The following is a 22042-nucleotide window of genomic DNA, read 5'->3' on the forward strand; positions in this document are numbered from 1 at the left end:
GACTGCTTCATAGTAGACGCTTTGAAATAATTTCTAGGAGTTCTTTGAAGTTCCACAATTGTAGTAATCCCATCCCGTTTTTCTTTTTCCTGAATGAAACGTTACATAAACAATGTAAGCATTACATCTTCGTAGTTTAAAATCTGTAAATACTATGGTATTGCAGGTCATGCTAATCTGCCAATGAACAGTTTACCGTAAAAGTAGACAAATGGAATGTTCTTTTGTATGTCGAGCTTTTAAATGTTGTAGCTCTTGGCTCAATGAAATCTGCGTTGATATTTTTTTTCTTTAGGTTACTGTTCTTAAATTGCTGTTAGTTTTCTCTAATACTGTCTTCCATACTTTATCTGAAATGTTCAGTATAGCATGTAGAGATTTGATTTTTCACACAGAAGGATTTTTAAGGATCAAGATGTATAATCTCACTCCACTGATTGATATTAATAATTAAGTGTCCTTTGGATTTTAGTAAGCCTGTGCGTGTTTACTTTTTGGTTATTCTTTCAGATTGCCATGAAGAGGTAATTATGTAGGTTTTTTTTTTTTTTTTTTTTTTTTTTTGTGATCCACTTCTGCCTCATGCAATGCCAGTATGCACTTGTGATTACAGATCTATTTTAACACCAGTCTCTGTGTGTGGGTTCTGGTTTTCTGCATTGCGAAAGGGTTTGCGATCTTAATATACACTCTTATCTTTTCCTATATATATGTTTTAAGCACCTATGGTATGTCTGGTTGAGAAAATAGGGTTTTTGAGATTCACTGTGTTTTTTGGCACACTTAACCTAAAAAAAATATATATATATTTATCATTGGAGGTGTTGCTGTATTTATATGTAATGAGTGGTTTCAAATTTATATTTCACCTAATTAGTGGGGGAGGGGGAATTTATGAAATCCTGACTTAATAACCCAGTTAGGTGACTGCACTGACATAATGAGTTGAAGTAAAGGAATAAGAGTATACCTTTCAAGAATGATGGGTGTGCTAAATCAGGGTGCAGATTTTTTTAGTTTGAAGCGGTTATTCCGTGTTATCTTCATTTCCTGTTAATTTGTCAGTATTACAGTTTATCCAAGCATTTCACAATATTACATGTATGCCACAGATTGGTGGACTTCTTCAAAGCCCCGATTAACGATTTCTTCTCAAGGACTTTTGCTTAAATCAAATATGACTGACTGACTGACTAACTAGGATCTGTGCAGTTTAAGCTCCTGCACACTGCTACTTGGTGCATGTGAATTCTCCTAACCTTGATCCAGAAATTTTGGGAACCTGTCCAAGACACTTAAGTTGGCCAGTACTGAATAAAGCTGATCCCCTTGACAGCCACAGATTACTACTGTTTTGAGCTGCCCTAAAAACCCACTGTGCAGGGTTTTTATAACATTGAGTGATGTCTTGCTGCAAAACTTGAGAATTCAGTATCACTTAAGGAGTCTGGGGGCTTTTCACATCCATGGCATTATGGGAAATGTGTACATAAATCTTCGTTGTTGTGGGAAAACTAGTTTCAGGCACAAATGCTGTATGGTTATTATTGCATTTGGGCTAAGGTGTCAGCTAAAGAAAGTTGCACTTTGTATAAGAAAAGTGCCTGCTAAGTGAATAAATGTAAACTCAGCCGTTGGTGTGATTTTTATGTAGAGCATCGATACAGCAGATTCCCTAGGCATTTGCACTTCAGTCTTGTCCATGATCTGTAATATTTGGATTTCATCAGGCAAAAAAAAGCATAATTTGATCCTTTTTTTTTTTTGAAAGCTGTGTTGTACAGCATACTTCCAGTGACCTTCAGTTTACAAGTCATCTCCAGTGAGACTGAATCAAATTTTAAAAAATTTTTTTTGTAAATAAGTCTGGTAGGCTGAGTGGTAGCACTGTCATGCTTATAAAACAAGCTTTTGGGGAGGGGGGGGACAATCTGTGGTCTGGAGTAAATGTATTTTTGTTCAATCAGTGAACAAAGTATGGTGGTGAATGGAGTGATGTGTGTCAAGTCAAAATATTAGCTGCCTGCATCCACATACAACTTTACGACCTGCAGAAGTACAGGTGAGATGTGAGATTAGTTTGAGCTTGTTGCCAGAGTCTCCACTCCTGGCTTATTAATACATGTTAGCTGTCAGCTCATTTTGCACACACATTGCTACCCTGATTAAATTATTATTTTTTTTTAAAGAAGGGTGGGGCTAGAAGGTCTAGTTTTTAATCGGAATATTGCAAATTGGTTTATGTGTTAATTTGTTAGTTTGTTCATTCATTCATGCAGGGGGCATCAGGTAACATAGCAGATGAAGACATGTAATCTGAAGGTTAGCAGTTCAATTCCCAAAGCCTGCTACTGCTGTAGAAACCTTGATCAATTTACTTACCCCAATATCTTGGTAGTAAAAATACCCAACTTTATAAATGTATCAAATGCTGTTAGATGCTTTGGATAAAAGAATCAAATAAGCAATTAGAAATTTAAAATATTTTATATTTATGGCATAGCGTTATGTCATGCAGGACTTTTTTTTTTTTTTTTAAAAAAATTTCATTCCAGCAGATTTCACATCAGTCTGACATTTATTCGGATGGGTCAGCTAAGTCACGTTGACACTTGGTCACATTAGGTGTGTTAAATAATTGCCATTGCAATCTGTTCTATACAGGTATGTATACTGACATCTAATTGAAAAGGGTTGACATTAATCTTCCAGCATTTTGAATGTTTTTTCAATAGGGGAATAATTTTACACATGATGCTGCTCTTAAATTTCTTTTTAAGACTAGTTCCTCGACTTGGGGATTCTGATTTGTAACCGTGACGATCTTTTTAGATAAAAATGGTGGAAAATGTGTAGGGAGAAAGGGAAATGGTAATGAGAATGGAATGGGCAGCAAGGTGGCGCAGAAAGTAGCGTTGATAGCTCACTGCACCTGGGTTTGATCCTTGCTCACTCTGTGTGGAGTTTGCACGTCCTGGCCACTTATTAGTACTGGTCCCCTGCTTTTGTAAATGGTCAGGGGTTATGTCAGGAAGGGTATCCGGTCATAAAATTTCTGCCCCAATCACAACTCCGAATACTGCAACGTTGGGTTTTCCTAGAAAACGTGCTCTAAAACTGAATAATAGCGGTACTAATTTGAAGGGAATTTTGGAGTGAATGCTTAATTGTCAAAGGGAGAAAAGCTGTGGGGGGGTTTCTGCCCCCCCCCCCTTCGCCTCAGGGTTAACTTCAAAGACTAAAATTAGGCTGGCTATAACTGTTCTAATCTTATCATGGCTATTTCTTGCTGCTCTTCAGTTGTCCACTTAACTGTACATATGCACTGTAATCAACTCATCTACAAACACAGGAAATAGCTGTTCATCATTTTTACAAAATAAGAGTTGCTCCTCTCTCACTGTCCCCATCATCTTTTGGTGATTTCGTCCAGGCCTTACATTGTTTCGCTTAGTAATGTTGTTGTTGTGTGTTTTTTTTTTTTTTTTTTTTTTTTTTTTTTTTTTCTCTTTCTTTCTTCCTCGGGGTGCGCGTTGGCACAGTGGTGTTGGCCGGAGCCTGCTCTCTGGTGGTTCTGGGGTTCGAGTCCTGCTTGGGGTGCCTTGTGATGGACTGGTGTCCTGTCCTGGGTGTGTCCCCTCCCCCTCCAGCCTTGCGCCCTGTGTTGCCGGGTTAGGCTCCGGTTCGCTGCGACCCTGCTTGGGACAAGCAGTTTCAGATAGTTTGTGTATTTTTTCCTCCTCAGATGAGCCTACAAGATCTTTAAGTGGTCTCATTTTGAAGAACAACGTAAAGGCGCACTACCAGAACTTCCCCAATGGTGTGTCAGACTTCATCAAAAACGAATGTCTGCAGAACATCGGCGACTCCTCACCGCTTATCCGAGCCACAGTGGGTGAGTTGGCCATCTTCATCAGCAGGTGGCTGGTAATCCTGAACAAAGGATAAACTCTGTTGTGAATTATTACATTTTCAACTGAATTATAAAAATAAGCCAGTCAAAAGCAATAAAGAGGTTATCCAATATATGGGAAGATTTTCCCACAGTTTGCCATGGATTTCACCACTCCTGTTCCCAGTGGAGAAATCAACCTATTTTTGTCATAGTTTTACTGTTCACATAAGTACAGATGAAGGTGTTAACATAAATGACAGATGTTTCTTTGTATTGTCTATTCCTCTAGTCTTCTCAGGATTAGCTTGAATGAAGATATTGTCTTGCACACATCTACAGCCCTTTATTCTATTTTCCTGAGCTTCATCTTGTGGCGGTCAGCTGTAGTCTTTTCCTCCTCTCCTCTTCCCCCTTCTTATTTAAAAAAAAAAAAAAAAAAAAAAAAAAGGCATGTTCTTGCTGAAAAACATGTCTGGCTTATTTGACACTGTTGGACTGGTGCAAAATGAATTTGCTAACGTTCAAGACTGCTATTACAGTGAAGGTGTCTAATAGTTGCATTAGAAGGCATATTGAGGTGTTCTGACCAATATGCTAATGAAAAGATTTTATGATGTGGCATGGTGAAGGAACACTCAAATGTTCAATTACAAGCGCTTAATTGATATTAACTGTGTTCTGCTGTCCCCTCCTCCATCTCAAGTGATTTATCCATTTGTTCCTCCACCTTGCTTCTAGTTGCTCATGTTGCATTGTAATTTCTGCTCACATGGTTTTATTCCCCCCTATCTTAACCTAAACATCATGTTCTTCAGGTATTTTGATTACAACCATTGCGTCAAAGGGGGAGCTGCAGAACTGGCCAGAGCTGCTACCCAAGCTCTGCACTCTGCTGGATTCTGAAGACTACAACACATGTGAGGTAAGGACAGAGCAACATAGTATGGTAAATCATTTAACAGACAAACTGAGTATGAACGTTATAGATTTAATAGATTTCCATTTGATGTACGTAGTTTTTTAAAAACAGTTTGAACTGCTGATATAATGGGCTTTTATTATGTGTAAAATTGTAATTTAGGCATGGCTGTTAAGTTTGTTCAGCCGAGTAGAGTGTCTCACTCAGAAGATATATGGTAGGCTCCATTTTTAGCTAACATTCAGGTCATGGGTAATGACAGAAGGGTATAGCTAATGTTCCTTTAACCTCCTTCACCCATGCAACATTCCTTAACTTTATTTAATGTTAGCTTGCTAACATATCCCCAGATATCTAACTGTAAACCACTGATTTCTGAGTTACCTACAGCACTGTTCATTTGTGTGAATATTGTTTTGAATTTTGTCCTGAGTGTTAATGGCATTTTAATTTGGCTAAAGTGTGAGGTGTGTTATGGTATGAGTAACAGTGTGAAAGCCTTCACTAATTCAAACCTACATCTAAATATGTAATGAAACCAATCGCACCCTGTGGCCATGGTGGGCAGAGATTTATTTAATTTCATATATGGATGCCCTTGAGCGTTCAGTGCTTAGTAAAGGCTGTTAGCCACTGATTCTGGGCCATGTGAAGAAAAGATTTATAACAAAACAGCAGGTGGATATGAAATTCTTGGGTTTGATCCAGTATTGTACACTCTAGGTTTAGAAGAAAGAATACAGGAGCTTGAATTTCATTTTCTTTTGGCATTAAAAAAATAAAATGTATGTAAATTTGATGTTTGCCCATATGAGGAATAAGGGAGGATGTACTCAGTTCTCCTTAGAGTAAGTTCATTTCATGCTGACAGAGTAAAATATTAAGAGAATGGTTTGGCAGCCTTCCCAAAATACCTGAAGGTTATGGTACACAAGATGTGTGGTGTATGGCACTGTCAGACCTGTGTGATTGAAGATAAAGCTAGTCCTTCCCTCCAGTGTAGACAGCTGCTCTCTGCTGTCAATTAGATCACTGCAAAAGATTAGTTTTTGAACAGCCATCTCTTAATTATTATACATCTGAGTGCTCCATCTGGAAAAGAAATGCATTCTCAAAAAAACTTGGTTTAAAAGTCAGTGCCACGGGGGGTGGATAGATAGGAGTTGTACATTACACTACTATTTCTTAACTCCCTGCTGTGTTTTTCTTTGAGTGTCTTGCCAGTGCAGTATTTATCATTTCTAGGCATCTGAAAGCAAAATGAAGCTAGTGGATGAAGTTTCCTTTATGAATTCTCAACATTTAATTCTCAGTAAATAGTCAGCACTTCTGACAGTGATCCATTAAGTGTCAGTTCCAGCTGAAATGAATACATGTTTGCCTGGGAATCATTACTAAATAATTTCAGAACAAAGCTCTGGTCTTCCTCGTTTGCATCTCACCACATGAGTAAAGCCGTGTCAGCACTGCTGGTGGGTCGCTGTGTCCTCATACTTCAGTAGTATGTGGGATAATTCATTTGAAGTATCGCAATTTTCTCTGTGATGAATCTCCTACCCCTAAGGCATACCTACACACAGATTATAGTCTGCCTCGTTGAGTGGTGGTGCCAAAAGCGGAGGATTTTAAGCTGAGTCAGGAGTTGGAGATTTATGGAGCTCAATTTGTTCTCTGCTGAGCCGTGGCTCAGCGACAGCTCCAGGGATGCACTGAAAATGGACCGTGTGACGTAAAAACACTTCTGTATCCCTCATATTTCAGATTTTGTTTTGACTGGCTGCTGTTGTATTGCTTTTTAAAAAATTTTTTCCCTGGATATCAGAATTGGTTTATAAAAGTGAACCTTTTTTCTTTCTGTTAGTGTTTTCACTGTAATGGTATTTGTAGGATTTCTTGGCTTTTATAGCATGGCCGTTAAGGCTTGTTGTTGCAGACTGAAGGTAAGCTATGAACTGTAGCTTCTCTTAAAGGTAGCTTGCTAATTGAAAATACATCTCATCTATACACATACATATGTCCTTTTTCCGCATTAGACCAATTTGACCCAGGAAACTCGAAAGGAGATGTAACCGTGACTAGTGGTAGTTGAGAAGTGATAACTTTCATCAGTGTGGTCTGTATGTGATCCCAGATCCACAAAGGTCCTCAGGAGAAACCCTAAAGCAACCAGTTTAGTGGCGTTAGCTGCACAATTGTTTCTTTAACTCCCACACTAGAGACTGCGAAGAGGCAATCTTTGATTTGTGGGAGAGATTTAGGTCAGTTATTTTCTGCTGACTAGACCTTGCATGGTTGCTGTGAGCCCTAGAAGGTGTAATAGGATGATTTCAATGTCAGCAGATCACTGTGAAAATGCTTTGTGGTCCTGTCGAAGAGCTATTGCGATAGCATAAGAATACAGAATTCTTTTTGAGGTGGGAGTGGTTAATCAGTTGAATACATTTTTAAACAAAACTAAGTTATTATATGAAACAGGCTGATGAATACAGATCCTAGTAGACTTGGCAGGACATCGAACATTGTTTAAACCTTGAGCGAAAGTACCAATGTATCATCTGTGTTTGTTCCCCTGTTTTTCATAAATCTCTATAATCCTGTCAGGTACTGTGAGTTTTGACCATATTGATTTATTACATTTTTGTATACAAGGGAAAAACAATGTGAAAATTTCAAAATTGTTTTGGCATTGTATTTGCAGAGCTGTGAAACTGTCTATATGTCATTGTGAAAATATCATATAGTAGTTTTGCTATAAGCTTATTGCTTTTATTGAATTGATTGTATTGTTTTCTTTCTATTTGCTCTAGCAACTTTTCCTAATCCCTGGGTATTTTACATATGGAAAATGTGTACCATATAAGGATTTCTCAATATTTGTTGTTTTTATTGCCTGTAATTTTTTTTGCTTGCTTTTGGGAGAGGTGGTAAATGTAACAGATTTTTTTCATTTTTTTTGACCTGTAGTTATGCTTTGCAAACTGGGGAACTGCTACTTGTAGCATATATGTTAAACTTTGTATTTCATTGGACATTTTCTTGCATTTCAGACCTGTGCTTTACAAGTTTAGGAGGAAAGGAGATTCTGGTTTTTTGAGCAAAATGAAATGTGCAATTACATTATTGGGGCATTCTACCTGAGCATGGGGTGGGGGGGTACCTTTAGAACTTTCCTGGCAGAGGAATAACCTGCTGATGCAAAAACCTCATTTTGGGCTCTTGAAACCATTTGGACAAGAGACTCTTACAGAACAGCTATGTTATAGAATCTGAGTGTGACACAATGTTAAGGACACTCCTTAGCACACAGACTGCTCGAGTATTGATTAATTTGTTGTTTAGAGTCCTCCTCCACCCAGGTGTAGCGGAATTGTAGTGCTTCTCTGCAGATCTCTGGAAATGGCCACAGAGTCATAACCTGGCACCACTGCCACATCTTGAAAGCCAGTGACCAGCAGTCATATGCTGTGAGTGTTTCCTGGAAGTGTAAGGCTTGCAGGATCCCTGTGATGTTGCCAGCACTTTGAGAGCAGTGTGAGGCTGCAGCCCTGTCGTCTTATGCTATTAAAAGACCAGAGCAGGTGGTGGACAGTAAGCATTTATAGAATGATAGCAATTACTTTTTTTAGAACTGCAAATGGGCAGTTTTACTGTTTTGATTGATGACTGGTTACACCCTTTTGTTTGCACTCTGTGCATGGTTGAAAGACTTAGAGTAGTTTGGAGATAATGCCGGCCTTCCTACAAAGACTGGAAATCACTCATGAGAAATGCTTTATTCCTGAAAAGATGTGCTTTGTTTCACCTTGGCTGCATACAAGGTGAACTTGACTGATACTGCAAGCTGTTCACCAGTCCTTCAGTTTACACTGTGGCTACACACAAAGGGTTCAGGATGGATATGATTGCCATGGCAACAGCTCTCAGAAGGCATTACTGCAGTGCTGCTCCTTGTTGTACCAATTCAAATTCTTTGCATGTAACCTGCTTACTGTGGCGCAGGTTGAGGTTTGTCAAGTCTCTGCCACTGAAGAATCAGGTGGTGGTATTTAAAAAAAGACAAAGAAGTGGGTTGTGAGGATAAGCCATGACAACATAACCTTCATGTTATTGTGGTTATGTTTGTGGAAAGAGATCAAAGCATACTTCACAAAGGAACTGTGAGAATTCTACATGTATATGCCTAATGAAAGCTGCCAGTTGGGTAGCGGTGTAATCACAAATGCAGTGCACTGTTGCTGTTTAGTCTAAAAATGAAACTATGCCATTATTTCATTATATATTCATCTGGTGTCTGACATTGAATAATGTGTGGTTGGACTATACAAATATTGAAAAGCATTTAGTCTTTGCAGGAACAAATGATGTTCCTCATTTCATCTGCCAGGGTCTGAACAAGTGGGAGGCGTTTGTATGTGGTCAACGAAGCTAAAATGTTATTTAAAACAATGTAAGCAAATAGACCTTACAATATAAGAAAAAATTGCTGATCCTAGCTGATGGATAAATATGATTAAAATGTGATATTTGCCAAATGTGCATGTGTGTTGTGCTTAGCTGCAAGCAAAAAATGGAGGTATGCAGAGCTGGTCTTCCACATGCATTCCTCTGTTTTGTGGGGTAAATATGATGAATGTTTTTGTTGTGCCTGTATTGCAGCATGTTCTTTTCTATTACTAGGGGGCCTTTGGAGCACTCCAGAAAATATGTGAGGATTCTGCAGAAATCCTGGATAGTGACATCCTTGACCGACCCCTCAACATCATGATCCCCAAGTTCCTTCAGTTCTTCAAGCACAATAGCCCCAAAATAAGGTACTGCGACTTTTCATACAAAAAAGGATGACATTCTGTAAAAGCTTGTATGATGGGGTGAGACATACAAAGCGTCATCGATTCTGGTTTTGTAGGTCCCATGCAATTGCTTGTGTCAACCAGTTCATCATCAGCAGAACTCAGGCACTTATGCTCCACATCGACTCCTTCATTGAGGTGAGTCATCCCAAACAACAAACCTCATGCACCACAGCTGCTGTTGGTGCCTTCAATGGCTCTGACTAAATGGTGTTGTCTGTGACCACAGTTCTGCACATAAATGTTTTTCAAGTTGGTACAATGCAGTGTACGGTTTTCCCCATCTTCTGGCAGTTTATTTATGGTACCATTTGATTCAATGAAGTAATTCAGGCTTGGAATGCAAGGAAAACAGATGGACGCTGCAGCATTCCATGATCTGGAATCTAGTTAATGCTGTGGCGGAGCTGATATTAAGCCCTGCTGTTTTGCGAGCTGCGTCTTTACAGAGAAGACGGATGCCGAGTCCACAACAGATTCCTCTAAGCAGTCAAATGATGACATTAGTCATTGATTCTTGTTCTCCATTTTATAGTGAATCATTAATGAGCGAGATAATAAAATTCAGCCTGTGTCCTTCTGCTGAGCGGTTAAAATGATGCATCTGTCCAGTTTGAAACATTGAGTTGCAGTATTAAACTGGCAACAGCAGGAACAGCATAACCCTGAGTGTGATTAAAAATCTGGTCTATAGTGGCAGGGGGTGGGTGGGGTCAGTCTCTATGTAATGTACAGAGCAATACTTTGACCAGGTAGCTGCGCACAAAGAACAGTGTATGTAACAAATGTATTTTTCATGAAGTGGATCTTGTGCTGCTGCATTGTGTACAACAGCGTTGTCCAAAATGATCCGTCTTTCATTTAGTCTGGTTGTCAGAATTGAAATTTCTCTCTGCATTTGTACTGTCCCCAGTATGACATGCTGTAATTACTCTTAGCATACACTCACTTAGTCAAATGACTTATTTTTAAAAGCTAAAATTGGGTGATTTTTGATTTTGCGGTTTCATTTTTTTTTTTGTGGTAAATTTTATTTATGATGTGAATTTGGCAAAAGGCTACAGTCTGCTGTGTTGCTCAGACTTCTGCTAATTCCCTCACAAATGATAGAATCTTATTTTTGCCTTGTTTTTGACAAATTACCTAATTTTGCCTAAATTTCATTCTCATTTCAAAAGGCAGACAAGTGCAAATGTGCCATCTGGCTGGAGGGCAGTGCCAGTGATGGCCTGAAGCACAAGGAGCACTTCAGCCCACTAATGTAAAGGAAGAGGCAGATGCACAGGGTCTCATGAGATGTAGAAGGGAGACTTTTGAAAAACCAAGCTGACAAGAAGCAGTTTTAACTGCTGGTCCTGAGACTGTAAACAGGAATGACCTTTTTAGTTTTCTTAAGCGTTTTTCATATCAAAGTAGTTGCCAGAGGCCTTCATCTAGGGCTCTAGGCCAGTGTGAACTCATGGATAGTGGCTTCCAACTGTAGGACAATGACCTCCTATTCCTTTCCTATGGATCTCCAAGGTAATGCCTAATGAGTCCTCCTGAAGGCTTTGCTTGGAAATGACTAGTATTATAGGAAAAGTTTAGAACTTGATTTATTGTAAATACACTTTATGCCTTGAAGAGCTGGGTATCTGGCTGAAGAGATACAGGTGAAATGCAAAAGGTTATACTTCAAGATGCTGGGAAATTCTTGTCTTTTCCTTGAACAGAACCTGTTTGCCCTGGCCACGGATGAGGAGCCTGAGGTGAGGAAGAACGTGTGTCGGGCCTTGGTGATGCTGCTGGAGGTCCGGATGGATCGGCTTCTCCCACACATGCACAATATCATTGAGGTGAGGCCCCCCCCACTACGCATATTAGATCAGTGGGAAAGTATTTACTGTAGTGTGACAGTAGCATGGTATAGTCAATGAGAGCTTTAGGTTTATCTGTGTGTGTCCTCTTCTGCCTTCTAGGAGTAAGATGTATTATTAATAACATCAATTGCCATATAGCAGGACAAAACACTTTGCTTGAGCGCTGTGCTTTTCCTTAAGATGGTTTACTTCTGTCCCAGAGCAGTTATCAATGAATTTTCTTGGCTGATTTGAATGTTGCACTGTTTAAATAACATTATTGCTGCACTGATGCATTTCTATGTGGTTCAAATTAAATTGTTACAAAGAATCTGTAATGAAGAAATTAAACTCTTGTTGGTATTTATGCTAATCTTTGTTTTTAAAACTTAAGTCAGTGTATGTCAAAGGCTTGATTTAGAGTATACCACTGGTCAAAGCAAAAGAACAGGAATGGAGACATTTATTTATAATCTCTAAAATCACAGTGCATTTAACATTTTATGAGGCAAGAATGGCATTTTTTTTAAATAGAAACTTGCCTAATCTTTTATTTGGTATTGTAATGCAGATATTTTGTGGCCATAGTGAATTGCAGTGGGTCCCCAGCTAAACGCTGACCATTCAGTTAGCATTTCAATCCAGGAACATTAACTACCAGGTTGGTTCTAATGTAACCGCATACTTGGGAGACCCAGGATTGAGTGCTACTGCTCTGTTTGACCTTCTATTAATGTTTCCATTTGATGGTTACCAGTAGTTCTTAGCTTAAGTCAGGAAGTGACAATAGCATAACTGGATCCTTCTATAATGTCCCTTTCCGCATTTCGTCAGTTATTGTTCAAAACGTCACAGAGCAGACTGTGGACAGTTATGTGGTGCTCCCTTCCCTACAGTACATGCTGCAGCGTACCCAGGACCAGGATGAGAATGTGGCTCTGGAGGCTTGTGAGTTCTGGCTGACGCTGGCTGAGCAGCCTGTGTGCAAGGACGTGCTGTGTGGACACCTTTCGCAGTGAGTCATGCAGCTTAGGAAGTGCGTGCGCACACCCCCGTGGCTGTTCATTAGTTCCTAGCAATCTATGAAACTGCATTTTCACAGTTGTTGCGCATAAGAATAGTTTGTGCTCTTTAATTTTAACAGTTCACATATATGTGTATACTAAATTATAGTTTTATCTCAAATTATCAATAGTCAACAAAATTTTTAAACTTTTTTTTTTTTTTTTTTTTTTTTTTTTTTTGTCCCCTCAAACTAAAATAGGTGTACTTTTATAGTACTTTTTACACTGAATTCAGATTTGTTTTCAGAATTTTTCAGACAGGGTTTAAAAGTTACAAAGCAATTAAGGTTTTTGAAAAAAATGTATATTCATAAATAAGGCTGTTATTATACCCAAGATATGTACAGACTTACTCCTAAAATGTAAGAGTGTGTGCTTTTTGGCTTTATTTGGCCTCAGGAACATCCTTCTTCAGTATTCAGAAATAGTCTGCTAACATATTTGGACTCCACTTGCCTTGGTACCGTTTTTCCATATCCAAAATGTCTTGGTGAAATCTTTTTTGCCATGCTCATCATTGACTGCCCTGAGATTGTCTGGGGGGAAAAAAGTCCAAGTGTGACTCCAAAAGGTGGACTTTCAGACTCCTATTGCACCTCATGACTTTGTATGACGTCAATAGGTCATTCACAACTTGTGTTGGACCTGTCCGTATTGTCTGCTTGGTCTGCATTCTCAAGACTCATCACTGTGGGTTTTTTTTTTTTTTTTGGAGGCTCTGGCACAGGTAACTCCTGACTGGTAAATTAAGATATTTAACAGTATGTTTTGATTTTGATGTTATACCAGCTATATTTGTCAGGCAGAATTGGCAGTCTGAAGCGTGGTCTTTTGGTTCTCTCCAAATCATAGGAATGGCAAAAGACGTATGATGTGAACCTTTTGCCCATTCTGTGAGATGTCTGACACATGTAACACAACAAGAATGGGGCACCCAACTTTTATCCTGGTCACCCACTTTACAACCAAAATAATGGTCTTAACATTTTTTAATGAGGGGTGAGAAGGAATGTTTTTGGGATTTTAATGTCAATTCACCACATGTGTAGCAGAAAGAATTTGGGCTATTTACAGTTTCTTGGCATTATGATAGTGGATGGGGTTTCTGCACAACACTTAACACAAAAGCACAAATCTTCACACTGCACGTGAGATGTTTACACGGTGAACTCTAGCTGGCAACTGACGAGGAACTGCTACTCATGGGGGCTGTTTTGACATGTCCCAACGTGTCAAGATGAGTTTCTGCAGGCCCCTAGTGACTTGCCTATCTAGGCTTGTGCTTTCAAAAAATAAGCCATTGTACTTCACAAACAATGAAAATAGCTGTGTTCTGCAAACTTTTTGTTTCAAATGCCCCATATAGTACTGATATACAATATAAGTAAATATACTGGTACATAAAAACTATGGGTGATGGATAAATTCTGAAAACATCTTTGAATTCAGCATGCAAAATACATAAAATAGCCTTTTTTATGTGACAAAAAAACCTGTTCACCAGTGTTATGAGGATATTTTTGCATACCCAGATAGCTGAGTAATAGCAGTGTTAACATTGCTGGTAATACTTCTCAATGTTATACACAGTTCTGTAGCCTAAAATGTGTGTCTGTACATTCAAATCTAACACTAAGTGGGGGAAAATTGTTACTCAGCCATTTGAGATTTTATATGAAATTGCTAACGTGTCATTCTTACCTTTTTTAGGCTAACACCTGTGCTTGTTAATGGGATGAAATATTCTGAGATTGATATTATACTCCTTAAGGTGAGTTAAACTCGAATGGACAGAACAGTTCTTTGTGTGTTCTTTTTCAGTGTTCTTCCATCCCCTGGGGACTAAAAGCATCTTGTAACTTTTTCCATGCACCATATAGACTGAAGACAAAGAAGCCCCCCCCCCCAAACCCCCAAAATGTTGCTTTCTCTGAACCAGCCTTGTGTTTACTGAGTAGACCAAAGAAAGGCTGAAAGGATTGGAACATGAGTAAAGCTTTTTGTTGTTGAAGCACAGCTGAGATGAATCATTAAAATAAATCTGAAGCTTTCCAAGCTGTCATTGACATCTGCAGTCTGCTCTGCAGACTCCCCTCAGCTGGTGACCAGCTTATGGGTTTTAGGGTGTTGCACAGAGTTTTGTCTTGAGACTTTCCTCAGGCTGGCATGGTTGCAGCTGGCCACAGTCACTGTAATTGGAAAAATGGGAACAGAATCAGATTTGCAGATTTTCGGTTTTGATCTCTTGGCAGAGGGTAATGGTGGTATGAGAACAGTACCATGGGAAGTTGACAACATTATCAGAAGGTCAGGTTGGACCTCAACATTCCCTTGAAATCTAGTCAACGCAGCAGAGTTACTTTATTTTTTATATATATATGTATACTGAACCTTTGCTGGCTTAATTTGACATAACTTATTGGTGTTACTTGGTTGTACTAAAGATACTACCTATTTATCCTACTATGGGTAATTTGAGGTAGAAAAAACAAGATGTACTAAACTGCTAATGAAATGATCAAGTTCTTTGGTGCTCAAATCCCCCTGATGTATGTAAAGATCTATAGCAAAGATCAAAAAGCTCTCCTATCTTTGCTTTTAACCTAAGTTATTGAGGAGGAAACCTTTGTGCTTCAGAGAACTTTTGCACATCCAGTAATAAAATAAAAAAAAATGAACCATCGGTAGCGTTGTTATATTGATAGCCTTGTACTTGAAGGACCCAAGTTCAAATCCCTGTTTCAGTACAAATTGCCCAGATATAGAAGTAAATAATTTTTGTTTTAATTGGAGTGTAGCCAGAGAGGTGTAGAATCTTTGCCCTCAATCTTTGTCTCCCAGGGTGATGTGGAGGAGGATGAAGCAATCCCAGACAATGAGCAGGACATCCGGCCTCGGTTCCACCGTTCCCGGACAGTGGCTCAGCAGCATGAGGGTGATGGCATTGAGGAGGAAGATGATGATGAAGATGACTTGGATGATGATGACGACACTATCTCTGATTGGAACCTTCGTGAGTCTTCATAGGAGGGTTCTGTTCAACTCGGTTGTCTGTAGGAAGTTTAATGCATATCATGTCATGCTTAAAATCAGGGCATTACCTTGTGAAGTAACTTAGTTTTGGGGGTGGAAAAATTAAGGGTAGTACTTTTTAAAATATAAACATGATTTCAACATACGGGGGTGCGGTGGGTTGGACCAGGTCCTGCTCTCCGGTGGGTCTGGGGTTCGAGCCACGCGTGGGGTGCCTTGTGACAGACTGGCATCCCGTCCTGGGTGTGTCCCCTCCGTCTCCAGCCTTACGTTTTGTGTTGCCGGGTAGGCTCCGGCTCCCCGCAACCCCGTATGGAACAAGCGGTTCAGAGGGATTTCAACATCAAAGATGAACTCAAAATATTCTTTGCTACTTAAGGAGCCTTTAATATCAGAACCTGTGCACTTTGTAAGGAAATGTTGACGGGGGGCTAACTTCATTTCCCTTAGATGTGTACATCATTGTGAACCATAGCGCTAAACCCCATTGCAAATTTATGCACATTAATACCCTAAGTTAAAGTCCATGACTTCCCATCATTGCCTGATTTTCTGTGCACTTAAGATGCTGTTAGGCTTTGGCTACAGCTACCTGCAGCCTAATAGATGGCAATTGGTTCGATTTGATGGGAAGATGAGCTTGCCATCTGTCTGCCCCATCACTCAGGAAAGTGCTCTGCTGCTGCTCTTGATGTGCTGGCCAATGTGTTCCGGGATGATCTCCTGCTCCACATCCTGCCACTGCTGAAGGAGCTGCTCTTTCACCCTGACTGGGTCATCAAAGAGTCAGGCATCCTGGTGCTGGGGGCCATTGCTGAAGGCAGGTAGCAGCTGGGGGTATGGAGGCCTTGGGGGAGGGGTCCCGACCAGGTGATAGCAGTAGAACCTCGGTCCCTTGCAACACCAGATGGAGGGCTATTGAAGAAAGCTCTATGGTAGGAAGGTGGATGGATTCACCTGGTGGATGCAAATGTGTGTGCTATGCAATAGTTGTCACATATATATTAAAGTATGCTGACTGCATTTTTTTTTTTTTTTTTTTTTTTTTTTTTTAAAACTAGTAATTTAGTGACGCTTTGTGAGTCCAAGAATGCATTATTTCTTCCCCCGTGTATAGGTGTAATTTCACAAAACAAATAGCCTCATTATGTGAGGGGAAATACTGAGGCATTGTTCTACACTCTTGGGCTTTTTTGCACCTTAATTACTGGATGCAGTGTGTCCTGTTTTAGGAAGCACAAGTAGCAGAGGAAAGTATAAATATGCATGAAACAAAGTCCAAACCATATTCCTGTCATGCAATCTTGACCAACTCATTTGGGTAAGCACCTGATGTTGGTGTCCTCTGCTATAATGTTAAATTGTTTTAACATGAAATGGTATGTATAGCAGTGCCAGCAGACTGCAAAGTGTACTGTCAACTGTAAAGTTCTGGCAGAAGTTGGGGGTATTGATTGCACATTCTGAAATGTTCAAGAAGCACAGAATGTACACAGAATATGTAGTGTTATTGCACTCCTGGTGTTTTGTATGCTGGTTGAATTTAAAAACAATTGCTGTGACGACTGTGGTGGCAGTCGTTGGGATTTTGCACCCATCTGGACTGTTGGTAAAAAGGATGAGAACTTTGGCACTTGCTTAACTTTAAAAAAAGAGCTTATAAGCAATGCAGAGGCCTTGGGAGAACACCAAATGTTGTGAAGCAACCTGAAGCAATACACGGATTTTGGTACATTGTGAATAAATAGAGGGAAAGCTATTGGATAAGTCTGTCAACAAGATGCTGACTTTTAGGCTACTGTGTGGATACACACAGTGAGATTTGTCTCAATCTTTGGGATTTGTTTCCTTCTAAAGTCAGAACTGTACATGCTTTACTAACAAGGCCGTAGCTACTCGGAGAACTTTTCTGTATCAGCCCTGTTGACTGTTTGGTGATACAGTAATTGTCCTCCAGGTTGCATGCAGGGTATGATTCCATACCTACCAGAGCTCGTCCCGCACCTGGTGCAGTGTCTGTCAGACAAGAAGGCCTTGGTGCGCTCCATCACCTGCTGGACACTCAGCCGCTATGCTCACTGGGTGGTGAGCCAGCCGCCCGATACCTACCTGAAGCCCCTGATGACGGAGCTGCTCAAACGTATCCTGGACAGCAACAAGCGAGTCCAGGAGGCCGCCTGCAGGTATGAACACTACTCTCCCTCACAAGTGACATGCCCTGAATGGTTACTCTGCAGTAAAGGCTTTGTTGTTTTAGCCTTTTCTGCTGCTGTAGGTTTTTGAATGTAGAGTTCTTTACTTTGTAGTTGTAGCCTATATAGCTTTAATGACATCTAAAGCACTTACAGAAGCTGCTTTTAAAGGTGCTATATATAAAATAGTTTTATTAAATAGAATATTTTCATAATTGTGTTATCACTTTTAACCAAGCCAATGATTCTTCTGAATAAAATCTTCTACATGAATCTTGATCTTTTTTTTGAAGCTTATCTTTTAGCTTTGAGTCACTTAAAACAAATTATGCACATGATCATTTAACATAAAATGACCATACAATTTCCAGTTAAACACATCTGTACTTTGGCAGAATAAAAAGGTCGAATTTATTCTACCAGTGTTCTGCCTGCTGAGCGAAAACAGCCCATATTCCCTTGTATCAGCGCTTTTCCTCTATCAGAAATTAGGAGTTCATTGCTTAACATTAACCACTAGGGGGTAGTACACCATTGGCCACTGTGCTGGTCCCTCGTGCCTTGCATCATGAAAATTTTATGACGCATAAAATTTTTTTCCCCTTTGTGTTCATGTCCTTGTAGTTTTGATTATGGTGCCTTATTCATCTCTGTGGTGGTTAATTAATTAGTCCTGTACTTACATTATTTGAGCACAAAAAAATATATTGTCAGCCATTTAATTTTCATTGGAGGCAGTGGTGTTTGTAAAAGCAGGCAGGGACCCCTTCTTTGGTTTTCCTGTGTTATCACCACTAATGATGTTTGAAAAGCTCTTAATGGCCATGATGGGTTCCAGGGTTCATCGGTAAAGTATTTGTTTATGTGTGCAGTAACATGTGAAAGCACTTAAGATGGCATGAGATCTCTGCAAGCTCATCCAGCCATGAAAGTCTAATGTACCAGTACCCCTACCCCCACGCTTTGACGCCTTGGCTGGTGGGGTCTTCGGCAGGGAAATTCAGCCCCGCCTCATCGCCTCCTATCTGTCTCCCCGTTGCTTTTTGGAGATTCTTGTTTGGAAGTTGTGTTAAGGTGGGATGCATATTAAGATGGCAAAGTCACTTTTTGTGGTTGAATGATTTGTCTCTCCAAGTTCCTGCACTAAGAGCAGAACCTATTTGGCCTGCTGCAAGTTTACGCCCTAGCTGAGCTATATCTCTGACTCATAGTTCGGGTCCATAGTCCTCTCAGCTAGGTAAACAACCTTATGGAGCTGGTGTTTGGTCGTGTTATTACTATGCCATGTTCAGGGTCACAATGTCCAATTGAATGATGTGCTTTTTGTATTTTTTCTTCATTATATCTTCTAGCCTCATGGATGTTTTCTGGTTAAGTCTCAAACCTGATATTGCCATCTGCTAGTCAACATACACTTTTAATATGGTTCGTTTAATGCATATGTAGTAAGTGTCCTAGAAGTGTGCACTGGATCTTTATGTCCCATAGGAAAATCTACTGAAATGGAGTAAAATAGCCATCCTGAAACAAACACAGTGTAATTAGTGGTTATAAAACAAAGATGGAGAGAGGAAGCAAGGAGAAGCAGCTGTTTTGTGTCAGCCTTTATTCCTTATGCAGCCATTGGTAAACAGACCTGCTGGCTCTTGGCTCTTGTGTACAGTGCAGTGTGTGAACTCAAAAGCTGATTCTGTCCATCCTGACTGCCATTAGTGCCTTTGCCACTCTGGAGGAGGAAGCATGCACGGAGCTGGTGCCCTACCTCGCTTACATCTTGGACACCCTTGTCTTCGCCTTCAGCAAGTACCAGCACAAGAATCTCCTCATCCTGTATGATGCCATTGGCACACTGGCTGACTCCGTTGGACACCACCTTAACAAGCCAGTAATGACACCTCTTTGCTGAATAAGGGTTTTGTGAAATCAGTGTTTGCCTCAGCTCCTTTTTTTTTTTCTTTTTTTTCTTTTAAAAAAAAAAAAAAAAAAACCTGACAAATTCTTTGAATAAGAACATTAAAGCGTCAAGAACCAGAGAATGTTATGAGTAGTTTGTGTTCTGTTTAAACATGTTTTTACCAGTAATCTTGAAATGCAGTGTTTCTATTGCATTGAGTGGAATGGCAGAGGTGTGTAATTTATTTGGTTCTATTTGCAGGAGTACATCCAGATGCTGATGCCTCCTCTTATTCAGAAATGGAATCAACTTAAGGATGAAGACAAGGATCTGTTCCCCTTACTTGAGGTAACTTATTTTATGTTAGAAAACTCTAAGCAATTTAAGTTGCACATAATTTTGAAAGCACAGCATGGTGGCACAAGTGACTCTGACTCACAGCTCCTCTGTGTTCAGATGTTGCAGTCCAGCTCAGCGTGTGTTGAGTTTGCATGTACTCTTTTCACCTGGTTCCTCTCCAGGTGCTCTGTTTTCAACTTGCAGTCCAAAGACTTTTGTCTCAAGTGATTTGGTGACTGTAAATTGCCGTGTGTGTGTGTGTGTGTGTGTGTGTGTGTGTGTGTGTGTGTGTGTGTGTGTCCAGTTTGCCCTGCAATGGGCTGGTCTTCCATCTACAGCCTACCCTCCCTCATATCCTACAAGCTTTGACCTCTGTAACTCTATTAGAAAAGCCATTGATTTAAAATGAAGAGAAAAATGAAAACATGCGTTTATGTGAAATTTTAATTTTTCTCCACACAAATAAAATATTGCTTATTGCATACAGGTAGTCATCTACTTTGTTAGTTGAAAATCCCATTATATTGCATTATATGAGCCATGAGGATGTCTAAACATACACAAGTGCTGCAGTATAAGCTTTAATTTTTATTTATTTCTGCCCCCCCCCCCCCCCCAACTTCACACATAATGTTAAAATAATTTTAACCCAACCCCCAAAGGGTACAGGTTTGATCCCCACCTCCAGCTGTAGTACTCTTGAGCAAGGTACTTAGCCGTAATTGCTCCAGTAAAATTTATCTAGCTATATGAATGGGTAAATAATTGTAAGTACTTTAAAATTTTAATTTGCTTTAGATAAAAGCATCGGCTGAATGAATAAATGTATTTCATTTTGTAATTATTACAGTAAAGTTAATTATAAACGAGAGCGAGCTGAACTGCAGCGTATGCATTCGCCGCCATCTATACTCCTTTTGTAGTTAATGCTGCGTGGTATTCATTGAATTATGAATACTCATTTTTAGCTTTATACCCTTTTGAAATAAGTAATTTGAAGAGAATCAAATTAAAAGTTTTTTGTAACTTTTTAGCTTTGTAACCAAACACTGACAAACTCAAACAATAACAAATATGGCTTACTTGTGACAGCAGATGTAGTGGTTGCTGTTAGACATCATGATGAAACATCATGACTCAAAAGTAACACGTTACTGAGATCTTACAAAAGTGCTTAAGTAACGTTGCAGTGCATTTAGTTAACGTTTTCATTGTTGAATCATTGTAAAAGTCTCACTCTAAAGTTCATAGTCCGCTTGTTCTGTTGATATGGTTGTGGTCAAATTGTGCAGAAGCCCTGTTGACTGAGCTGCTCCTGCCTCTTCTCCCACAGTGCCTGTCCTCTGTGGCCACTGCCCTGCAATCTGGCTTTCTCCCATACTGTGAACCTGTGTACCAGCGCTGCGTCAACCTAGTGCAGAAAACGCTCGCCCAAGCCATGGTACGAACTCCCCTGGGTCTCTGATTTGCAGGCCTTTTTTCTGTTCTCTGTACATCTGAGTCATGTCCTCTGTTTACTTCCTTCAGTTAAAATCTGAGGCGAGTGATGGGTCCAGACTAGCCTGCCTTAGCCGTCGGGTAAATGCAATCACGCTTGTTTTTTGTTGCTGCTTTTCCTGCTGATAAACATGCCATGCCTAAAGCCTGCGTGAATTGGCTCAGGTCACCCAGGCTGTGGGTGCATTGAGAGCTCGCCTTCACACGCTGGGATGAGCCAGCCCGGGACGGTGTCACGGCAGGACGATGTCGCCCTTAAATGTTTGATGTTGCTGTGCCGCGTTCTGTGGACTGGAAATTTTTAATGGATGTCTCGTTTTCCCTCCGCTTCCTCACTCAATCTTTGCAGCTGCACCACACGCAGCCCAACCAGTACGAAGCCCCAGACAAGGACTTCATGATTGTGGCCCTGGACCTGTTGAGCGGCTTGGCCGAGGGGCTCGGAGGCAACATTGAGCAGCTGGTGGCACGCAGCAACATCCTCACACTCATGTACCAGTGCATGCAGGTAATTTGAGACC

The 22042-nt window shown here is 40.1% G+C and overlaps 1 protein-coding gene across 3 annotated transcripts in view; it reads left to right on the forward strand.

Annotated features, from left to right (window-relative positions):
* Window positions 1–22042, forward strand: part of tnpo1 (transportin 1) — a 32135-nt gene that overhangs the window by 3043 nt on the left and 7050 nt on the right. For 2 of the 3 annotated variants that reach the window (XM_018736735.2, XM_018736738.2), the window contains exons 4-18: window positions 3746–3895; window positions 4711–4817; window positions 9492–9625; window positions 9721–9802; window positions 11377–11499; window positions 12399–12517; window positions 14277–14337; window positions 15408–15579; window positions 16267–16419; window positions 17557–17782; window positions 19505–19676; window positions 19947–20033; window positions 21358–21465; window positions 21552–21602; window positions 21871–22029. In XM_018736735.2, the coding sequence (XP_018592251.1) occupies window positions 3746–3895; window positions 4711–4817; window positions 9492–9625; window positions 9721–9802; window positions 11377–11499; window positions 12399–12517; window positions 14277–14337; window positions 15408–15579; window positions 16267–16419; window positions 17557–17782; window positions 19505–19676; window positions 19947–20033; window positions 21358–21465; window positions 21552–21602; window positions 21871–22029 (1904 nt within the window). The remainder of the gene's footprint in view (window positions 1–3745; window positions 3896–4710; window positions 4818–9491; window positions 9626–9720; window positions 9803–11376; window positions 11500–12398; window positions 12518–14276; window positions 14338–15407; window positions 15580–16266; window positions 16420–17556; window positions 17783–19504; window positions 19677–19946; window positions 20034–21357; window positions 21466–21551; window positions 21603–21870; window positions 22030–22042) is intronic. The other variant, XM_018736736.2, reaches the window with a different exon arrangement.

The sequence above is a fragment of the Scleropages formosus genome, chromosome 6 (genome assembly GCF_900964775.1).
Source record: "Scleropages formosus chromosome 6, fSclFor1.1, whole genome shotgun sequence".
Taxonomy (NCBI): domain Eukaryota; kingdom Metazoa; phylum Chordata; class Actinopteri; order Osteoglossiformes; family Osteoglossidae; genus Scleropages; species Scleropages formosus.